Source organism: Triturus cristatus, chromosome 5_1, assembly GCF_964204655.1.
Source record: "Triturus cristatus chromosome 5_1, aTriCri1.1, whole genome shotgun sequence".
Lineage (NCBI taxonomy): Eukaryota > Metazoa > Chordata > Amphibia > Caudata > Salamandridae > Triturus > Triturus cristatus.
In genome coordinates, this window is record NC_140587.1 from 43,832,001 (window position 1) to 43,852,160 (window position 20,160).

The following is a 20,160-nucleotide window of genomic DNA, read 5'->3' on the forward strand; positions in this document are numbered from 1 at the left end:
GTCAGAAGGGCTGCTGGCAGGCCTGCTTGCTTTGACCAGGCCCATAGATTCATTGTGTGAGATGTGTTGGAAGGAACGGAGAGGCTGGGTTAGATTATTCTTGGATTGTTGTTTTGTACAAGGGTTAGTGCTGGTGCTTTGTCTCTGTTTTAAGTATGAGTCCAATGTGTATGTTTTGTCCGTGTAATGATTTGCCATTTTGTCTGTGAAATCTTGAGTAACAGGATGAGTTCCTGGGAGGCAATTTGGTTTACGAAATTCATTGAGTATTTTATAGAATTCTTTATTTACACATTTAGCATTTTGAATTCTGTCTGAATAGTACCTTTTCTTAGATTGTTTGATAGCTGACTTGTATAATCTGTTAATTTTATGTAGATGAAGTTTGTCTTGTTTGGTGTTTGTTGTGAGCCACGTAAATTGCAGCTTTCTAATTTGTTGTTTTATGTCTTTTATCTCTATATTTCTCCAAGGTGCTATTTTTGTTGTTGTTCTGTTGTGTGGGTTTGAGTGGTATCAGGATGTCAAAAGCTTCCTGTAGGCACTCTTAGTTTTTTTGGGTTTTTTTAAAACAAATTTTATTTGGTCATTTTCCGATACATTGGGCCGCGGCCCCACAATGGCACAATATAGAAGTTGAACAATGTGTGCATCGATAACCATTTCTATAAAGAGAAACAAACCCTGCAGAACATGCAGGTAAAATAATAATCTGAACACTATGCAGACAGTGGACCAGTGTCTAAGTATAATACGTGATTCAGCAGATTCACGGTATACAACCCAATGAAATAATAAAGCAGTCCGTCGATTCGACCTTGGGGGGCACATGACAAAGAGCAGAGAGAGCAACTCAAGGGTCATCCCCAGGGACGGGGGGCAGGTCAATTCCACGGTAAGCTGCCCATCGCGCCCATACTTTGCAATGTTTCCGTGGGCAGCCCCTAGCCTCAACACTCTTAGTTTTTAACAGAATTTGTTGTTTCCAGATCTGTACTGGATGCTGGATGTTAGTTGTGTTTCTAAGTGTGCCAAATTGAGTTTTTTCCATGGTCGATAGGTAAATGCATGTAAGGTAGTTTTAGGCGAGTGTTGTTTTATACTGGAAAGCAAGCAAATGGTGGTCTGACCATGTGACTGGATTTATAGTTTGAAAGGTAAGTATTTCGGTATTAGCAAAAATGGCATCTAGGATATGTCCAGTGATGTGTGTGGGTTTGTGGACAATCTAATGCAGGTTCAGTGCGTCTAGGCCAGTAAATATTGTTTTTGGATGGGTCATATTGGGTTTGTCAAGTCAAATGTTGAGGTCACCCGGAAAGCATATAGGTTGGAGTGTATTGTTGTCAGGTTTTTAAACTGTGTCTAGAAGTGTGTCTGGGAAGGTCACCTTGCTAGGTGAAGGTCTGGAAAGGAGCAGGAAGTTACAGGAGGAAGACGTGTAGGATTGCATCCGGTGAGAAGAGCCTCACAATTCTTTATGGAGAGGTCATCAACTTTAGTGATATGTAATATTTGCCTGAACACAACAGCTAGTCCACCTCCTTTTCTGCCCATAAGATTGTGGGTGATCGTTTGATCGCCTAGAGAAGTGACTTCATGCAGGACTGGAGCCTAAACCTTGCTAAACCATTAGTGTGTTGGGGACCATAGATACAGGATCTCAACTTTAGCGAAAAGAAGGGGGGTCCCGGGATGATTCTGAGAAGATGGGGGATAAAGGGGTGTGGCACCTCATTGTTTGACGCAGCATAGTTGATTACCCATTACCCTGTATTTAATTTACATTGAATTGTCTAATATTTAGTTCTGCTGTGGGATTGAGATAAACCCTGGGTGGAACAATACGTTACTGTGTCTCTTGGCCGACTGCTGAGTTCTGAGCTCTAGCCCCTAGCACGCACTCTACCTTCCCAAGAGGCCCGTGATTGCTTGCCCTAAGCAAGTGCAGAAAGGGTTGTACTCGGCCCAATTTGCATAGCCATAGTAGGACGGACCCCAGAACTTCAGTGGAAAGTTACCTCAACCACCATGGTTGGGCCCCAGTAGCCTCAGTCAGCCCTGTGACTCCCCGAGCGGAGTCTGACAATCATGAACCCTCTGGGATGTGTCTTTCAATGAGGAGTAGTTTTAGCTCTGTGTTGAGGAAGTCTTTGGAAGTGGTGGTGCTGAGGCTAGGGGGGCTTTCAAGGAGAGAGTACATTCACTTGTGCCACTACCTGTGAATGTTTATCTGCAATCAGGTAGAAAAGCTGAAATTCATTTTACGCAGCCGCTTTCCACCCTGCGACCAAAAGCTAGGGCCTTTTTTCAGTGTGGTATTAGAAAGGACCTTTTGATTTTACTACAATTCCATGTACAATATACCTATGCATAAGGGCTTTCAGCTAGACCTCTTCATCCGTTGGTCGGTTGTTGTGTCTTTCACATTTTTCTTCATTCAGCCCACCACAGTACACAACAAAGGGCAGTGAGTGAGTTCACTTCGGCCATTTATTAACATCTCTGTGAGTGATAGAATTCTTCCCTTTCACAAGGAGCACATCCACATAGAAAGTAGTGCTAGTCTGCTAGACTACTATGGCAACCTGAGCTTTTTGAGGCCCAACAAACTGCTTCTTGCAATGGTTTTTTTTTTTTTAAATAGACGAGCTGCTAGCAAGTTCCATAATTATAATGTCCTGCAAAAACCATGACAAAGCAAAACAAGCACTGACAAAATAGGCTAGCGACCATAAGAAGATCTCCTGACTTTGCCAATGCCTTTTTAGGTCTCGCCTGAGACAGCGCATGCGCTGTCTCTTCAAGACATTTAGTAAGTGGCTTTTAAAAGATCCACTAGAGGCTTTTGCTAGCCTCAAGCTTGCGGTTACGAGCGCGAGCGTGCGCGCAGCCGCCAGCTTTCAGCGCCCGAGGCACCATCTGGAGGGCGAGCACTTTCACTTTTCGCCGCTGCTGCGCACACACCGCGCGCACCACTCGCGTGCTTCACACCACTCCCGGGCTTGTTAGCTATGTCACATAGCATGAACTTTCCCACGGAAATAAGAGTGCTTCGCCACAAACTACTTGGCACTTGCAGAAGTACACCATATACAGTTACACATGGGTACATGTATACAGATTAGCACTCTGCTGTAATGCTGGGATTACTTTTTTTTAATGAAAATCTACTCCAAATTAGGAGTAACGTCCAGGAGCCTATTTTTGATTTTTTTTGGTATGATTAGCTCCTGTTTAAGGGTTGAATGTTCACTTTTTAATGCGCTTTATATTTCCACATGCCCCCACCGGAGAGCTGGAGCACCACCATCGTTAGGTTTATCTAGGGTTCCTGGGGAGAGATGTACCGATGCGGAAGTGATCCTACCATGATGTTACTCAGCTCACTGAGCTCTGCTGCTTTCACCTATAGCCTGCATACTCTGCACTGTTCGCACAGACCTGCAGATATTCACTGAACAGAAGAGCACGTCTTTTCCGTATGGGGCCCTTAGAGGAAATGGTTTTATGCCGCACCATATCTGCTGGAAACACAGCCTCCCGATTTCAGAAAGCCGTGCTTCACCCGTCGGGGCAAGTTTATTACATTTCCACACAAATATCGCAACTTCTTGTTTTGGGATTTCTTTTTGACATGGCAGACAGTCGCACAAGTGTAAGGACTGATGTAGACTTAAACGTGCTGCTGATTATCAGAAAATTATGGTTACTTTTGCTTTAGCTGTTTTTTATTTTAACTAGTTTAGGCATCATTGAAATGCAAAGTGATTCGGCATTGCTTGAGCAATTATTCCTTTCTAATGGGAAAAATGCATTGTCATGTTCTGTTTTTCTTTTCTGCTAATTTTTAATCATGTTTGTTTAAAATACTTTGCATGTACCACAACCCCAGCTTGTGGCACACCTTAATAGTTGTATTTATATTTTTATTACTAGTGCCAAAATATTTTTCTTATGTAGTTCATGACACCAGTTACAGAATGGAATAGTATAAGTACATCACTCTGGCCCTTCCCATTATAGAATGAATGATTCATGGACAGGTGTCCAAAATATAATGATTATAGGATTTGATAAAGCAAAAGCCCTTCTGAGGGACGTGCTGTGCATAGCGCCCACAGTAGACAAGAACATTAGCAGTTGTGCTGGCTACATAGCGTGGACTTATGATCATGATTAAAGTAGTGGCATGCGGACCAAAGCAAAAAACTATGCTAGCTGCAAATCTTTTTGGCCCCCCTGAATGGTTTTGCAGATAGATGAGTTCATGTTGGTCGCACAATGGTTTTGTATTGTCTTAGTGTTTATGTAGTGGTTCTGGTGGGCTGCTGATGTGCTCTGCGGACGGGTAGCATGCTCCTCCGTGTGAGTGCCACGGGAGGAGAGTATGCATTTCATAGGGCCTTTTAGGGCAGTGTAGGGCTGTGCGTGTGGTACAGAGTTGAGCTCTGCATCATGTTCTTGTCGTTGTTGTGCCCATGCATGAACTTTAAAGTAAATAGGAGTGAGGGAGAGGACTCTAGTGCATATCCGTTGTGGTCATGAAAGCATATACGATTGATGCCTGTACTCTAGGAACAGTGGTTCAGCTCTGTTCAGTAGATGTGGCTTCTTTATCCAATAAAGGAAAATATCAATACAGAATATACAGTTATAATCATATGACAAATAACTTTGTCTATCACATATAACATGTTTAGCGAGTAAAACACGAATCTGCAGTGAAAAACGTATGTATTTTTAGGTCTCGCCTGAGACAGCGCAGGCACTGTCTCTTCGAGACATTTAGTAAGTGGCTTTTAAAAGTGCCACCAGAGGCTTTTGCTGGCCTCAAGCTTGCGGTTACGCGCGCAGCCACCAGCTTTCAGCGCCCGAGGCGCCATCTGGAGGGCGAGTACTTTCACTTTTGCGAAAGAAAATTGGAATAGAGAGGAGGCGCACTCTGGTTCAAGAGGGGTAGTTCAAGTGTAACGAGGTATAGGTGCAGACGAGAAGATCACCCTGCGTAGGGATGGTAATCAGTCAAAAGCACGTTCTAGCCAAGAGCGTGTCACTCGAGTTGCACTCCAACGGAGAAATTAATCAAGCGAGGGTAAATTCTGTAATTCGAAAATTTTATTCAGGTGAATCCATTCAATAAATCCTTTAGAGGATGAGGTATTCGTAATATTTCAGCATCACAACGAGTGTATTCAACGTCATAACTCGATGTAGCCCAATGCATTTCAGGCCAGTGTGGCCCTTCGTCAGGGGCAGCACTAAAATTGGAGGATACAAGGAAGCAGCTTTAATCAGTGCAATATATGTCAACAATAAACAACTGTGAAAGGAAACTTGGTTAATATATTCAAAGTAAATGAAGTTTAGTAGTTCATGAAAAAAGATGGTATATGAAAGGTGCTGGCAATGAAGAGAAGGTACCGTTTTTTGAGAAGAGTTGTGTATGTTGTGTGTGTTGAATAGTCCCATTAAATAAAAATAAGGATATAATCACGTGCAACAAAGAAAGGTGCTCAAAAGTGCGGTTAAAACAAGACCAAAATACATAAGAGAAGAGATCAAGTACGCGTGCTTCACACCACTCCTGGGTTTGTTATCTATGTCACATAGCACGAACTTTCCCACGGAAATAGGAGTGCTTCGCCACAGACTACTTGACACTTCTTTTTTTTTTTTAAACATGAAACATAAAATGGGGAGCTGTGCCGGATTGACAGGATGCTGAGTCCAGGCCGGGTCGGACCGTGCTCCCCATGTTACATGGGCGGCATTTGTAGTCACTAAGCCTTACAGCCTCCCCTGAAAGCTCTGCTCGTTTTGGGCTTGAGCTGCGCCAGAGCCAAGGGTCAGGCGCGGGCCAGGATCAAGCGTTCAATGACTCGCTCATCTCTATCCCTACCTCGCCTTTCTTATTGTTCCTCTTGGTTTACCTACATCACCTCCCCCCTCATCCTCTCTCTCACTCTACGTCACTCCTCTCTCTACCACATCTCTTTTTTTCCCACAAAATATTTGTGTGCCTCATCTTTCTTTCTATCCTCTATGTACCTCACCACCTCTTTCCTCCCTGTGTACAGCACAGCCAGGCCTCTGTATCGGGCCTCTTTTTAACTCTACCTCTCCCTCTCATCCTTTCTATTCCGGGTTGTTTCCTTTCTACCTCTAATGATCTCTCCTTTTGACTGTCACTGTACATCGCCTCTCAGCTACCCGCTTCTCCCCACCCCTTCCCACTCACTCTCCAGTTCTCCAATACAACACACTTCAACACATCTGTCTCTTTACCCTTCCTCTCTCTACCTTCTCTCGTTTTTTCAGCTCTCTTACTACCTGTTTTTTACTACCCTCTTTCTCTCCACCTCCCGACCCTCTACCTCTCTCTCTACACCTTTTGTCTCTCCCTTCGAGTCACCCCTCTTTCTAGAACCTTTCCTCTGTGTCTTTAAAGCTCCTTCCTCCCCTCTCTCTTCCTCACCAGAGGCGGAGGGCACGGATGAGTGAGGTGTAAAGCGAGGGAGAGGAGGCTTATGCACTCTTGTGCCCACCATCAATCAGCTGCAAGCGTGGCTTGGCGGCATGGGCATGGAATGTTTCATAAAGAAAGCTGCGATTATAATGACACATGCCACTGGCGCCCACAGTCTATAGCACATGTGGGGCCTGGGGAAGTTTTCCCGCTTCCCTTCTGACGCTAGTAAACATGTTTTATGAACAAGGCACTCTTTCAGAATATTTTAAGTTTCTCTATTTGTTTTAAATAAATAAAATATAGCTGACCACCAAAACGTTAGTGAGGAGCTAAAATAAACCAGACTCTCACAGCCAGAGACTGAATTGGGGTTGAATGGGGGACAAAAGTAATTGTGAAGAAGAAATAATAAGCAGCAGCATTGAAAACGTAAAAATAAAGCTTTTGGTGATTATCTGAGGTATCATCTACATCATCCTAGATATATCAGTGGGCCTACATAAAACGATCCTTGAACTAGAGGCCCAGGACTGTTGTGATTGCAATCACAACAAGCATTGGCATAGCCAATAGGTCTCGACTTTGGGACCTTATAAGTGTTTAGCCATGCAACAGTTGATGTTGTTGCACCAAGGATATTGTGCTGCATATCTAAATACTTATAAGGTCCCAAAAGCGAGACCTATTGGCTATGCCAATGCTTGTTTTTACGTTTATTTTGTGTTTGCATGGTTTAAGTGAATTGATTTTTACACTATTTTGAAGTTTGATAGCCTATTCATGCTCGTATACTTTATTTGATAAACACTCCTGTGTTTGCTTTAATACCCGACTGGCGTGTTAGCAGTGTGAACAGCAGGACAGTGATAAATAGCCCTGGTTAATTGGCACCTTACCATGGGAGTGCCACTTTCAGCCCTGTGGGCGGGGCAAGCGTTGCAGTTCTACAGCTGTCGGGGGGCGGGGCGAGAGGTCTCTTAGAAAGTGGGACATCCGAAGGAAAGGTGAGAGAGCGGAACTCGCTCTCTGATTGGACAGTCAGGAAGGAAGAGTCCTCTACTAGTGGGCGGGGCCTAGCGACCCTCACCGTGATTGGCGTTCGGCGGCTGTGTGGGTGACCTATCGAACCCTGCTGCGCTGTCAGAAAGTTTCAAGACGAGCCCAGGGGCTGAGTTCTGCCAACGGAGCGCGAGTCGAGCTTTCCGTGCCTCGCGCCCCTTTACGAGGTGTCTCGAACCCCGTCAGTGCCCGCGCGCTCGCCGTCTCGCGCTGCGTGCCACCGTCTCGCGCTGCGTGCCACGCCCCCCTGCAGCCATGGCGGAGAGTCCCCGGGCCCGCGGCGGGCGCCGGAGGGTGGGCCGGCTGGCGAGCAGCTCGGGTCCCGGCAGTGAAGAGGACCTTCGGGACGGCAGGGCAGCGGGAGGCCCGGCAGAGGAGGAGCGCGGGCCGCACGGTGAGCTGAGGTGAGAGCCTGGCGGGTTTGGGGCGCTGCCCTGTCAGCTGCTTGCAGGTGCCTGACATGCCTGTGTTTGCATGTGCCTGACGTGCCTGTGTTTGCATGTGGCAGTGTTTGCATGTGGCAGTGTTTGCATGTGCCTGTGTTTGCCTGTGCCCAGTGCTTTAAATGGAAAAAAATAAGTGCAGGTACTCACCAAACGGAGCAGTGGGCGGAGTTTAGGAAGATGCTAAGGTGGAACAAGGGGCGGGGTTAGCTTTTTGGCTTTGCCAAGGTTGTATGCACGAAATCTGCATGCATTGTTAGAATGTTGGATATATCTGTCCATTAGTTATCTCACTAATAACTATATATATATATATATATATATATATATAGCACTTACTAATAAGTGTTTATTACTACCCAAAGTAGCCTTTTTTAGCATCCTTAAAATAAGAAAAGATTGAGGAAAAACAGCAAGTTTCTAAATATATGCCTTCTTGTTTGCAGGCAGGTCCTTGCTGCAGGGTCATAACTCACTGAGCTACATTACAAGAATGTTAACTTTTGACCTGCAGGTAACACAAGGTTCTATGCAACAAAAACAGTAATCAACTAAGCTATCTACATTAAAAAAACGAATATGTGACTTACATGTTGCATGCTGTGCTTTCTATCAGACACATTGATCCTCTGTGCACTTTCATGGTAAGTTAAACCCTTGGTTAGAATGTACACTGATCTTTCTAGTTGGCAGGGTATGCTCAGACGTGAGTCCCTTGCTCACTTTGCCACTGGATTCGAGCAAGCCTGGCTGGAGACGGCTGAAATGCCAGAAACCGGTCCTAGGAAGCTTGTTTCCGGTCCAGGGAAGGCATGGCTTGGCAGTTCGGGCTGGACTGTTCCCATGAGGCACAGGGTCAGACTGATTTGCATATGGCCATGTCTGAACTGGGGTGGCAGAGTGGGCTAAAGAACGGTGATGGATCAAACCCAGATCAGTTGACTGGGGGTGAGTGCTTGCAATGTTCAACACTCCGTCCATCATTTCCTTTGGTTTTCACTGTTCTTTCTAGCAAGTGCATTATCCTCCAGAGTTATCCAATTTTTTGTTACTTATGATGCCCCGAGCTCCCTTACTTATGGGAAGGACCTCAGATTTCTGGTTCTCACGATTGGTGAATGCGCATCTGCAAAAAGCTAGGAATTCATCTGGCACTATTTTCATTCTCGCCACTAGGGGGTGTTTCTGTCAAACCTGGAAACCAGAGTTGCTTTTATACTGTGTATAACTTTAGTGAGCAGCATATTCTCGCTCTCTCTCTCTCTCCCTGCTACTGGATGAGAAATGCTTACACACAGATACTAGCGATATTGCTGTTGGTGGCTCACCCTTTCAACATTCCATTTTATGTGGTTGAAAAGGAGTGGTGGAAGGAGTAAACACTCTGCAGATGGGATATCAGAAAGAATAAAGTATCTACTGGGCTGATCTGTCTGCACTGTTTGTAATAAAAATACACACCATGATCCCAGGTGTGTTAATTCAGCTAATAATTGATATTATATGCCTCATGTACTTACTATACTAAATGCTAAATGTATTCTTGCATTTGTGGATGAAATAAATATTAAAACGAGAAGGAACAGGCTTTCAAGTCACATTATAAATGGCACGATGGTCTTTCTGAATCAAAATATGACCAATGACATCAAGTGCTGGTCAGGAGATGGAGCTTATTACAAATTAAATATGTTTTCTGTGCTTACACTATGTGACCTGTACAGACGATCACCTGGGAGCACACAATAAATAAATAAATGTTTTCCTGCTTTTGGCATTCGATCACAGTGTGCAATAAATTGCAGCCATGAGTGTGAAGAACAGGGGCGTGGCTTGGGCGCCGATGGCGATGGTCGCCTGAGAGCTCGGCTCCGGGACTGAGCCCGTGATTATCCTGTAAATCGGCGGCTACGGGGCACCCCGACCCCCATGTTTTGGCGACCGGCCCAACGGAGACCTGCCGGGGCCCCCAGCGTGATCGGCACGAGCGGTGACCCGGTGCAAATCGCAGTTAAGGGAACTGCGGAGTGTGACCCAACATGGCGCCCGGACTTCTTTGTCCCCGTGGCCGGATCCGATAGACTGGAGGATCGTCGCTGACGACGGGGCGCCCCCTGCTCGGTGGTCTCCCGGTGGGGATTGAAACTGGACATCGGTCAGAGTGGTCTCTTCTACTGGGGATTGCACTCGGATGAACGGATGCCCACACCATAGCGGAGCCCACGTTGGGACAACTGGAGATCCCGACGGTGGCCCCACTCCCTGCATCGTACTTGGCTACTTTCTCCTGGCTGACCCACTCCCATGGGAGGCGCAACCCTTTGGAACCGCGAGTCGTCCGGTAGAGCTGGTGACACTCGGTCGGCCGTGTGGGCCTGCCCGGCCCGGCGACGATTGTCCCCGCCTCCTCCACGGTGCCCCCGGACGGCAAGGTGGTGGCACGGGCCGCGGCTGGGACGATCCAACGGGCCTTGGAGACGGAGATCTCCGGCACTTGACCTGAGGCCTAGCACCCGAGGGAGTCGTAGCCGGTGCCGACACTCGGGGACGCCTGCCCCGGGACCCGGGCGGAGAACGGCCGGCGACATGGGGAAACCTAGAGGTGCCAAGGGGACTGCCCCGGTTGTCTCGGACTTGGAGACCCAGGACAAGGAGGAACGCGGAGGTCCAGAGGAGGCCGGTGGTGCACTTCTGCAGCAGCAATTCGACCGTGTTTTGGAGGCGATAGCGACCACGCGCTCGGCCCTCCAGCAGGACATTGCCCAGGTGGCGACGAGCCTGGGTCTCCTTAGAGCGGACCACGGCAAACTGTCGGACCGGGTCAAGGAAGTGGAGGGCTCGGTGAAAACCTTGGAGCCGGCGCAGCGCACCCTGGCCGCGGAAATGAAGGAGGCTTTATCCCGGATCACGGTCCTCGAGCAGAGAGCGGAGGATGCAGAAGGCCGCAACAGGAGGAACAACATTCGTGTGGTTGGCATGCCGGAAAAGGTCGAGGATGGCGACATGGTGGCGTATCTGGAGGCCTGGCTCCGAGACACGGTGGCCCCGGAGGGTTTGTCCTCCTTTTACACTCTGGAGCGTGCCCATAGAGTCCCGGCGAGGCCGCCGCAGCAGGGCCGTGCCCCGCGGCCGGTGGTGGCGCGGTTGCTGCACTTCAGGGATAGGGACCTGATCCTCAATGCCGCCAGACACAATGGACCATTCAAAGTGGCGAATAGTCAGGTGAACATCTTCCCGGATTACACCTATGAAACCCAACGCAGACGGTTTTCCTTCCTGGCGGTCAAGCGCGAGCTCCGGAGTGAGGGTATCCAGTACTCGCTCTTCTACCCGGCGAGACTCCGCGTAATTGTCGATGACAAAACCCAGTTCTTCGACACCCCAGAGGACGCTTGTCACTGGCTCGAACTCTATAGAGCGGGGAAAGGTGGATCCGGCTCTTCGCCTAGACGGATGGCAGAGCCGGGACAGAGGCGGAGATCCAGGAGGACTAGAGGTCGCGGAGGCCGATCGGGGGGTCCCTCAACTGTGGAGACATCGACGGAGCGGAGGGGAGTGCTGGAGGTGCTGACGGCGCTGTCTGGGTCACGGGACGATGCCACGGCGGAGGAGGGGATCCCGGATGACGAGGGGGGCTCAACGGACTCCGAGGGATCTGTACCGGACAGTGGCCATATGCCGGAGATCACACCACAATCGGTGGAGGACATACTGGATGGACAGGGGTAACTGGGTGTGCTTCTTCAGTTTGGGTGGGGGCCCGGCGGGGGGATGGCGGGGGACGGTAAGAGTGGTTGTCTACCGGGGTAGGATGGGCGGGGTGCCCTGGACTGGCCCCCAGGGGGTCTTTTCGTGACACTGTTGTGGGCTTGCTTTAGTCCTGGTGGCCTGGGCGACGAGGGCCCATTGCCTCCATCCGGCCCGCACCTGGCCCTTAAGGCCTTCCTGTGGTGGCGACTGCAGGATTAGTAAGGTGTAGTGGGTTGTTGGGGAGTGTGGTTTGGATGGGAACTAGATGGTGCTATTTGGGTCCTGTTCTGGGGAGGGTGGATGGGGAGTTAATTAATATTTGGGTTGTTCAGTTTTGTTTGGGGACAATGGCCGCCATCAGTGCTATGAGGATCGATGTCCTTTTATGGTTGGGACCCAGCTGGGGAGACTTTGCGAGACTGATATGGGACAATGGCTGAGATTGCCAATCTGAAATGTGTTACTTGGAACGTACGGGGGCTTCATACAATGTCCAGGCGTCACAAGGTCCACGCTTATTTAGTGCGTAGGGGGATACAAATGGCGCTGCTGCAGGAAACCCATCTGAACAAGGCGGAAGGGGCGGCGCTACAGCGTAGATGGAGGGGGCAGGTCTTTTGCACCTCGTACTCCGCATATGCCAGAGGGGCGCTGATCTGGGTTAGAGCTGGGGTCCCCTTCCAGGTCACGAACTCAGTGATAGATCCAGAGGGGCGCTATGTGGCCATTTCGGGGACTTTGGGAGGGAGAGACCTAAACGTTTGCTGTGTGTATGCTCCTAATGTCGACCAGACTGCCTTCCTTTCCAGGTTATCGGGCTCGTTGGCCCACTGCCTCTCCGGGCCCATCCTGCTGGGTGGAGATTTCAATTCCGTAGTGGATGTAGACAATGACCGCTCGCACCCACCCCTCCCTGATTCTCCGGTTCGTCGTTTGGCTAGGGACCGTCGAGACTGGCAGACTCACTGGGGCCTAACGGACATTTGGAGGGCGCAACACCCCACAACTAGGGACTACTCCTACTTCTCGAGCCTCCATGAATTGCACGTTCGATTGGACGGCTTTCTTGGTTCGCCCGAATTGGTTTCGGCGGCGGTCCGGTCTGAATATTTGACCAGAACCATTTCTGATCATAACCCCCTCCTGTTGGACCTTCGCTGGTTTCCTGGGGTGCCGGCGGTGCCCACCTGGAAATTACGTCCCGAGACCCTTGAGGACAGTGTCTTCAAGGCGGACCTGGGTGACACGATCTCGGAGTACTTTGCGTCCAACGGTGGCACCGCGAGCACGAGAGCGCTAGAGTGGGACGCTTTTAAGGTGGTGGTGAGAGGGTACTGCATATCTAAACAGGTCGGTGTGCGGCGAGTTATCCTCGCGGACCTGGAGACGGCGGATCGGAAACTCCGCGAGCTGGAATTACGCCGCCCAGGGCACCCAGACTTACAGGCGCGCACGGCGGAGGCGAGGGAGGCGGTGGCAGCAGAGGTCGAACGGCTCCGCTGTTTTGACTATAAAGCCTATACGGTTCGGTCCATCGCGGAGGGGGATAGGTCGGGCGCGCTGTTAGCGTGGCTGGCCAACCCTGCGCGGCAGACTTCACTGACGACGTCCATGCGTAGGGCAGACGGAACCCAGGTGTATACTCAGCCTGCGATTTTGAGCTGCTACCGGCAATACTATGAGCGCTTGTACCGCAGTCGCTCTGTCCGAGACCCTGCCCTGCTAGATAATTATTTGCGGCCCCTAGAGATTCCAGCAATGGAGCAGGAGGTAGCTAAAACCTTGGGGGCCGACCTAGAACTGGGAGAGATCCGTAGCGCCATTAAAAAGATGGCGAGAAATAAGACCCCGGGCCTGGACGGGCTTCCTGTAGAGTTCTATGCGGCTTATGCCGATCTCCTAGCCCCTAGGTTGTTGGTGGTATATAGAGAGGCGAGGAGGCTGGGGCGCCTTCCGGGCTCGATGTGTGAGGCATTGGTGGTCCCGCTCCTCAAGCCCGGCAGGGACTCATCCGATCCGGGCTCCTACCGTCCCTTATCGATGCTGACGGTGGATTATAAAATACTTAGCAGCATCTTGGCCACGAGGCTGCTTGGGCACATGAGTTCTTTAGTGCATGAGGACCAGGCTGGCTTTATCCCCAGGCGTAACACGACCATGAACATTCGCAGGTTGTGCCGCTTGCTTGGGGAACCGCTTGTGGACGCCCCATGCCCGGTTGTCCTATCAGTGGACTTAGAGAAGGCCTTTGATAGCCTAGAATGGGACTACCTCTGCACTGTGTTGCGGAGGTTCGGCCTCGGAGAGGGTTTCGTCAGCTGGACCAGGGTGCTGTACGCCTCGGCGTCAGCCAGGGTTCGGGCGGGACCGCTGATTTCCTCACGATACCCGGTGGAACGGGGCACGAGGCAGGGCTGCTCGCTCTCCCCACTGCTCTTTGCGCTGGCGGTGGAGCCTCTTGCGTTGCATCTCCGGTCGGGAGCCCATTACGCGGGCCTGTGGACCCTGTCGGGCCCGCACTACGTCTCCCTATACGCAGACGACCTGTTGCTCTTCCTGGAAGACCCGCTTGCTGCCCTACGTGGAGCTGCGACGGCGCTCACGGAGTTTGGGGAGGTCTCGGGCCTTCGAGTGAATTGGACTAAGACATGTCTTTTCCCGATTCGCAGGGGCACCCCTACACCTGCCTTGAGTAGGGAGATTAGATGGGAACCCGACTGCTTCAAATATCTAGGGGTGTATGTCTACCGCGAACCTTCTGGCCTCCTTGATGGGAACATTGCCCGGGGCATCCGGGCACTGCGAGGCAGTATGGGCTTTTGGGCCACGCTGCCGCTCTCGGTGGCAGGGCGGATCGCTCTGCTTAAAATGGTGGCGCTCCCCCGGCTGTTATATTATTTCCGGACACTACCGATCTGGATCCCACCGACCATGTTTCGATTATTACGGTCCATGATAGTCGGATTCCTTTGGGGCTCGGGCCGCCGGCGGGTGGCCCTCAAGACCCTGATGAGGCCGAAGGAGGAGGGTGGTCTTGCGGCGCCGGACTTCGAAAAATATTACTTAGCGGCGCAGCTCCAGACCTTCACCCAGGAGATCGCTCGGGAGTTCCGGGGCCCCGAGGACAGGAGGGGAACGGGTATGGCCAGGCATGTTCTCTCCTTCATAGTGATGAGGCAACGATTGGCCTTGCAGGACTTGTCCATGGAGGAGCGGACTGTTCGCCTGTGCTGGAACCGGGCTCACGCCCGGGGCCACCAGCGAACACCGTATGCACCCGAAATACCGCTGGGGATGCTAACGGCTTTGCCCCATGGGGGTGATTGGTCGCGGCTGGCGACCTGGGAGGACGCCGGCCTGCAGCTCATCGGTGATCTCTACGAGGACGGGACGCTCTTGCCATTCCAGGAGCTCATTGATCGTTTCGGGATTCCCCGCGGCGACTTTTTGTTGCACTCGGCCCTTGTTCGAGCGATCCAGGCGCACTGGAGGTCCGGGCAGGCAGAACCCCTTTTATCCCCAGTGTGCCAATACGTGATGATGTCCGCGGGCACGGTAAGGGCGGTCACATGCCTTTACGGTAGACTGCTCAAAGAGGGGCTGGCTCCCCTCACCACCCTGAGAAACCGATGGGAGGAGGACATTGGCAAGGAGATCCCAGAGACGACCTGGGCTCAGCTGGTGCGGCGTGCCTGGAAGGGCACACGCCACGCCCGCTTTCAATTAGTCCACTATTATGTGCTCCATAGAGCATATTTGACCCCGGTGAAAATCAGGCGATATTTTGCGGCGGCCTCAGCGGAGTGCCCCAGGTGCCTGGCCCAGGAGGCGGACCTTCTCCACATGCTGTGGGCCTGCCCGGGATTGTCGGCCTATTGGGAGGAAGTGGGGAAGACCCTGGAGGAAACGACGGGGAGATCTCTTTCGTTGGATGCGGCGGTGGGTCTCCTGCATTGGTTCCCTCATACCCCCAAGAATAAAATATCTAGTAAATTCATCGATTTGGGGCTGCTCCTTGCTAAACGGGAGGTGACCAGGAATTGGAAGGCACGGACCGGCCCGACAGGGAGCCGGTGGCACAGCGAATTTTTGAAGTGGGCGGCGGGGGAGAGTACGCTTAGATACCAGCTAGCTTGGAGGCAGCGTAACGAGAAGGCCGAGGAGACAGCGCTGGAGTGGGAGATGCTCGTGCAGGCCCTTAGGGAGTACTGCGCCCCCGGCGATGCCGAACATGAGGTAGCGGCGCGCCCTGAGTCCCGGTAGACGGTTGCACTTCTCAGCTTTATTGTTTTCCCCATGGGTCCCCAAGAAGATCCGGTTGCGGTTGATGCCGCGCGCTGATGGCGGTGGGGGGGAGGGTTTTTCTGGGATTGGGGGGTTTTAAGGGTGGGGGGGTGTTTTTGGAGTTATAGGGTTGTTTAGAAAAGCAGATGAAGGACAACGAATCCTCCGGGCCGACCTCGACAACCTCCTGAGCCCCCACGGACTTTCGCCGCCCGACCCCAGGGTTGTGGGCTGAACGGCTGTGTAAGCAACTTCCGGAGGGGATCGGAGAGTTGGGTTTCAACGCTCCGGCTTGAGATGTAATGCTGGCCGATTATGTAAAGATTTACTAATTCCTGCAATAAAAATAATTTAAAAAAAAAAAAAAAAATGAGTGTGAAGAACACAAACACATCTACTGGCTTTTGATAAAAATGCAGCCATGTACATCCATGTGGCATGTAGGCCCAGGTGGTTTAACACTGGCTGCAAACATCTCTGTTTAAAGAGCATTTCACATTTTTCACTGGACTAACAAGGTCGATAAAATAAGTATCAGCGAGTTTGGTAACAAGATCCCTTTTTATTTACACATGCAAGTATTGTATTGTAATGTAATTGCATTTATATAGCACATACTACCCCTATCGAGGCGTTGAAACGCTTTTTCGGTGAGTAGCTGCTCCTCCCATGAGGGCTTAGCTTGGCATTGACGTGCAGAGAGCCATTTTATGTACCCTTCCTAAGCTATCTCCTTGAGTCAAATAGTTAGTTGAAAGGACGCACTCTGCAGAAAACATTCCCACGTGAACATAGTACTCCAAATAGCCTTCATTCTGCACCTCTCAAATATGTCTTAAAACCACACTATATCGACTTTGAGTGCAACTCTCTCCATTTAGTAACCGCCCCGCAGGACAACAGAATTAATTTCTTTTTTTCCCCGTTTATCACTGCAAGGACAAGACTAGAAAAATGATGCAACATATTCAGGAATCTTTGAAACTGCCTGCTTCTTGGAATGGCTGCTGCTGCTGCAAACAAACTCTGGATGAATGCCTACTTAAGACACTTCCATCGGTGCTCTTCCATCGGTGCTCTCACCCCACCCACCCCATTCATGAGAAGAGAGTCACTTTGATTGTCCACATAGAAAGCGACAGTTACCTCTTTTAACGCGAGCACCAGGTCGTGAGCTCGGTGTGCGGTGCTTTAACATGTGGGTCCCTTGGAGCATAAACCCACTTTTAAATGAAATGCGGCTGGACAGTGATAACTAACCGTTTCAACAACTGAAAAACACAGAAAGTAGCAGCAGGCAAGTAGGCAATTCACACGTGTGGCGATAGTGAAAGCATTAGCAAACGTTCTTTTGTTCTGTCCATGGAATATTCTATCCTGAACAGTGCGTACCACCACCACCCATTTGATTTTACAGCCCCCTCTCAGCCCCACTGTGAAAGATCAATGGATAAGATAACCACTCTCCAGACCCCCCCCCCCCCTACTCCCCCCCCCCCCCCCCCCTGATGACTTCCAAAGCAGCTCACGCTGGGTCCTGGTGACAAGAGCTCCCGGGATTAATTCCCTGCAGTGCTCGTTAAAGGTGCTGCCCTGGTATCACTTACAGGATGAAAGGAGCGCTGCCTGGGTTGAAGTCAGGTTCCATGAGTACCGGTACTCTCTTCGTTCTAGGAAAAGTGCCGGCACTCAAGGGGAGACAATGAAAAAGTGCCGGTACTCAGTACCGGTGAGTACCGGCCCATTTAAAGCGTTGCCTGTGCCTGACGTGCTTGTGTTTGCATGTGCCTGTGTTTGCGTGTGCCTGGCCTGGCATGCCTGTTTGCAGGGGCCTGGCATACCTGCCTGGCATGTCTGTGTTAGAATGTGCGTGACTTGATATGCACATGTGGAGCGCTCGGGTTCAATGCGTGACTAATACAGTCCGGGGATTTGCATCCTGGGACAGGTAGTCCTGTACATGCAGAACTGCAAGGTCGTCAGTGCACAGTAACACCTTGGACTACATGAGCTGCACGTACAAACATTGACCTGGGAAGCTTCCGTGTGATGCACCAGGCTCTTGTGACACGGCTGTGGAATGCAGAAGCCTACACACGCTCCTCTAAGGCTAAGGGCGGGTTGGCCGACTGATGCTCTGCGTCCGGACAGTGAGGCCACAAGTGCTTGAACTCGCATGCGGCGCCCTTACACCCAGCATGGCACGGCCTGAGATGTGTGACCTGCCCCATGGCGGGTAACTGCCTCTGTGACTCGGGCCACAACTCTCACGTTTGCACAGTTCTAAGAACTGAAGCATGCTTTGCAAGTCAGCGTGTGACAGTGCCCCAGCCCTACAGTGCTGCAAAGCCCTACAGTGCTGCAAAGCCCTGGTAATGGCGGCCGTGCTCTATTCCGTTCTATTAACATAGCGGTTAGTGGAAGGAAGAGTGCCTTGTGGTTGTGAAACGGTTTGATTGCAGTAGCAGCCAGAGTCAGACTCTGTTTATCGGACACACAAGCTGCAGCCTCCTCCCCTCCTCCCCCCCTCCCCCCCCCCCCCCTCCTCTCGAGTAACTGGACTGGGATCCCACTTAATATAACTTTATGGACTGCGGTGTCCTTGTGTTTACTGTCAGTATCCATAGTAAAAGCCCCAGTGTGCAGCGCACGCGCTAGGAGAGCATTATTGACACAGTGACATTTCAGGAACTAATACGACCTAACTGTAGTGGCATCACCGGAAATGGCGAAAACAAGTTACTAAAGTATGTTACAGGAAATGACACGAAATGGGTAGTATCAGGATGTGTGTGGAGTGCATGTGCCGAGTATCTGTTGCCTCTCAGCATGAACCTCTCCAGCAAGGCAATGCCAGCAATATTCATTTCCAAAAAGACGTATCTCATTAGCGCCTAGCAGTATGAGTTAATGGCACAGACGGTATATGCACCAGCAGCACCGGAATCTATGACCCAGGCATTGTATGCACCCATGACCCCAGGTAACAGTGAGCATCAGTGGTCCCAGAACAGTAATATGCACTGGTATCCTCCTGGAGCATTGTGCACCAAGGGCCTTCACAATAATTCTAATTAGTGGCCCCTGTCAATCGTATTAATCAATGGCCCTGGCAGTGCTTAAAGGAGCTGGGGGTGGAGTTTAAGGCGGGCACAAGGGCGGTGCTAATGTGGAACAAGGGGCGGGGTTAGGTTTTTGACCTTGCTAAGGTTGTATGCAAGAAATCTGCATGTACTGTTAGAATGTCAGAGGTATCTGTCCATTAGTTATCCCAATAAAAAACATATATGCAGCACTTACTAATCTGTGTTAATTACTACCCAAAGTAACCCCTTTTTTAACAACCATAAAATAGAAAATATTGAGGAAAAAACATTGATGTTCTAAATATATGCCTTGTTGTGTGCAGGCAGGTCCTTGCTGCAGAGTCACAACTCACTAAGCTAAATTACAAGGCTGTTTACTGTTTTTGTTGCATTGACCCTTGCGTTAGTTATCAATTGAGCTATCTACAGTAAAAAAAATCTGTGATTTACATATTGCATGCTGTGCATTCCAGCAGACACAATGATCCTCTATGCAATTTTATTGTGAGATGAACCCTTGATTAGAATGTACAAAGATCTTACTTGCAAGTGCATTAATCACCACTTTATTGCTACTTATGATGCCCGAGCTCGCTTACTTAAGAGAAGGGCCTCGCCTTCCGTTTCTCAAGATTAGTGAATATTCAGCTGCAAAAAGTAAGGAATTCATTGGACAATCTTTTTCTGCTTTCTAAGAGACCTACTTTGTATGACTTTAGTGAGCAGCATATTCTGTCTCTGCCACTGGATGAGAAATGCTGACACTGGCGATATTGCTGTTCGTGGCTCATCCTTTCAACATTCCATTTTGTCGTTCAAAAGGTGTGGTGGACAGAGTAAATACTCTGCAGATGTGATATCGAAAAGAATAAAGTATCTATTGGGCTGATCTGGCTGCTCTGTTTAAAAAAAAAAATCCCACGTGTGTTAATTCAGCTAATAATTTATATTATATGCCTCACAAGCTTCCTATACTAAATGTCAAATGTATTCTTGCATCTTCAACTATCGACGAAACAAATATCGAAAAGAAACAGGATTTTATGTCACGTTACAATTGACAAGA

The 20,160-nt window shown here is 50.0% G+C and overlaps 1 protein-coding gene across 1 annotated transcript in view; it reads left to right on the top strand.

Moving 5' to 3' along the window:
* The first annotated feature begins 7,528 nt into the window (after nucleotides 1-7,528).
* DGAT1 (diacylglycerol O-acyltransferase 1) overlaps nucleotides 7,529-20,160 on the top strand; it is a 316,877-nt gene continuing 304,245 nt past the window's right edge. The window contains exon 1 of the mRNA XM_085604343.1: nucleotides 7,529-7,935. Within this exon, the coding sequence (XP_085460469.1) occupies nucleotides 7,787-7,935 (149 nt within the window). The 5' untranslated portion in view covers nucleotides 7,529-7,786. The remainder of the gene's footprint in view (nucleotides 7,936-20,160) is intronic.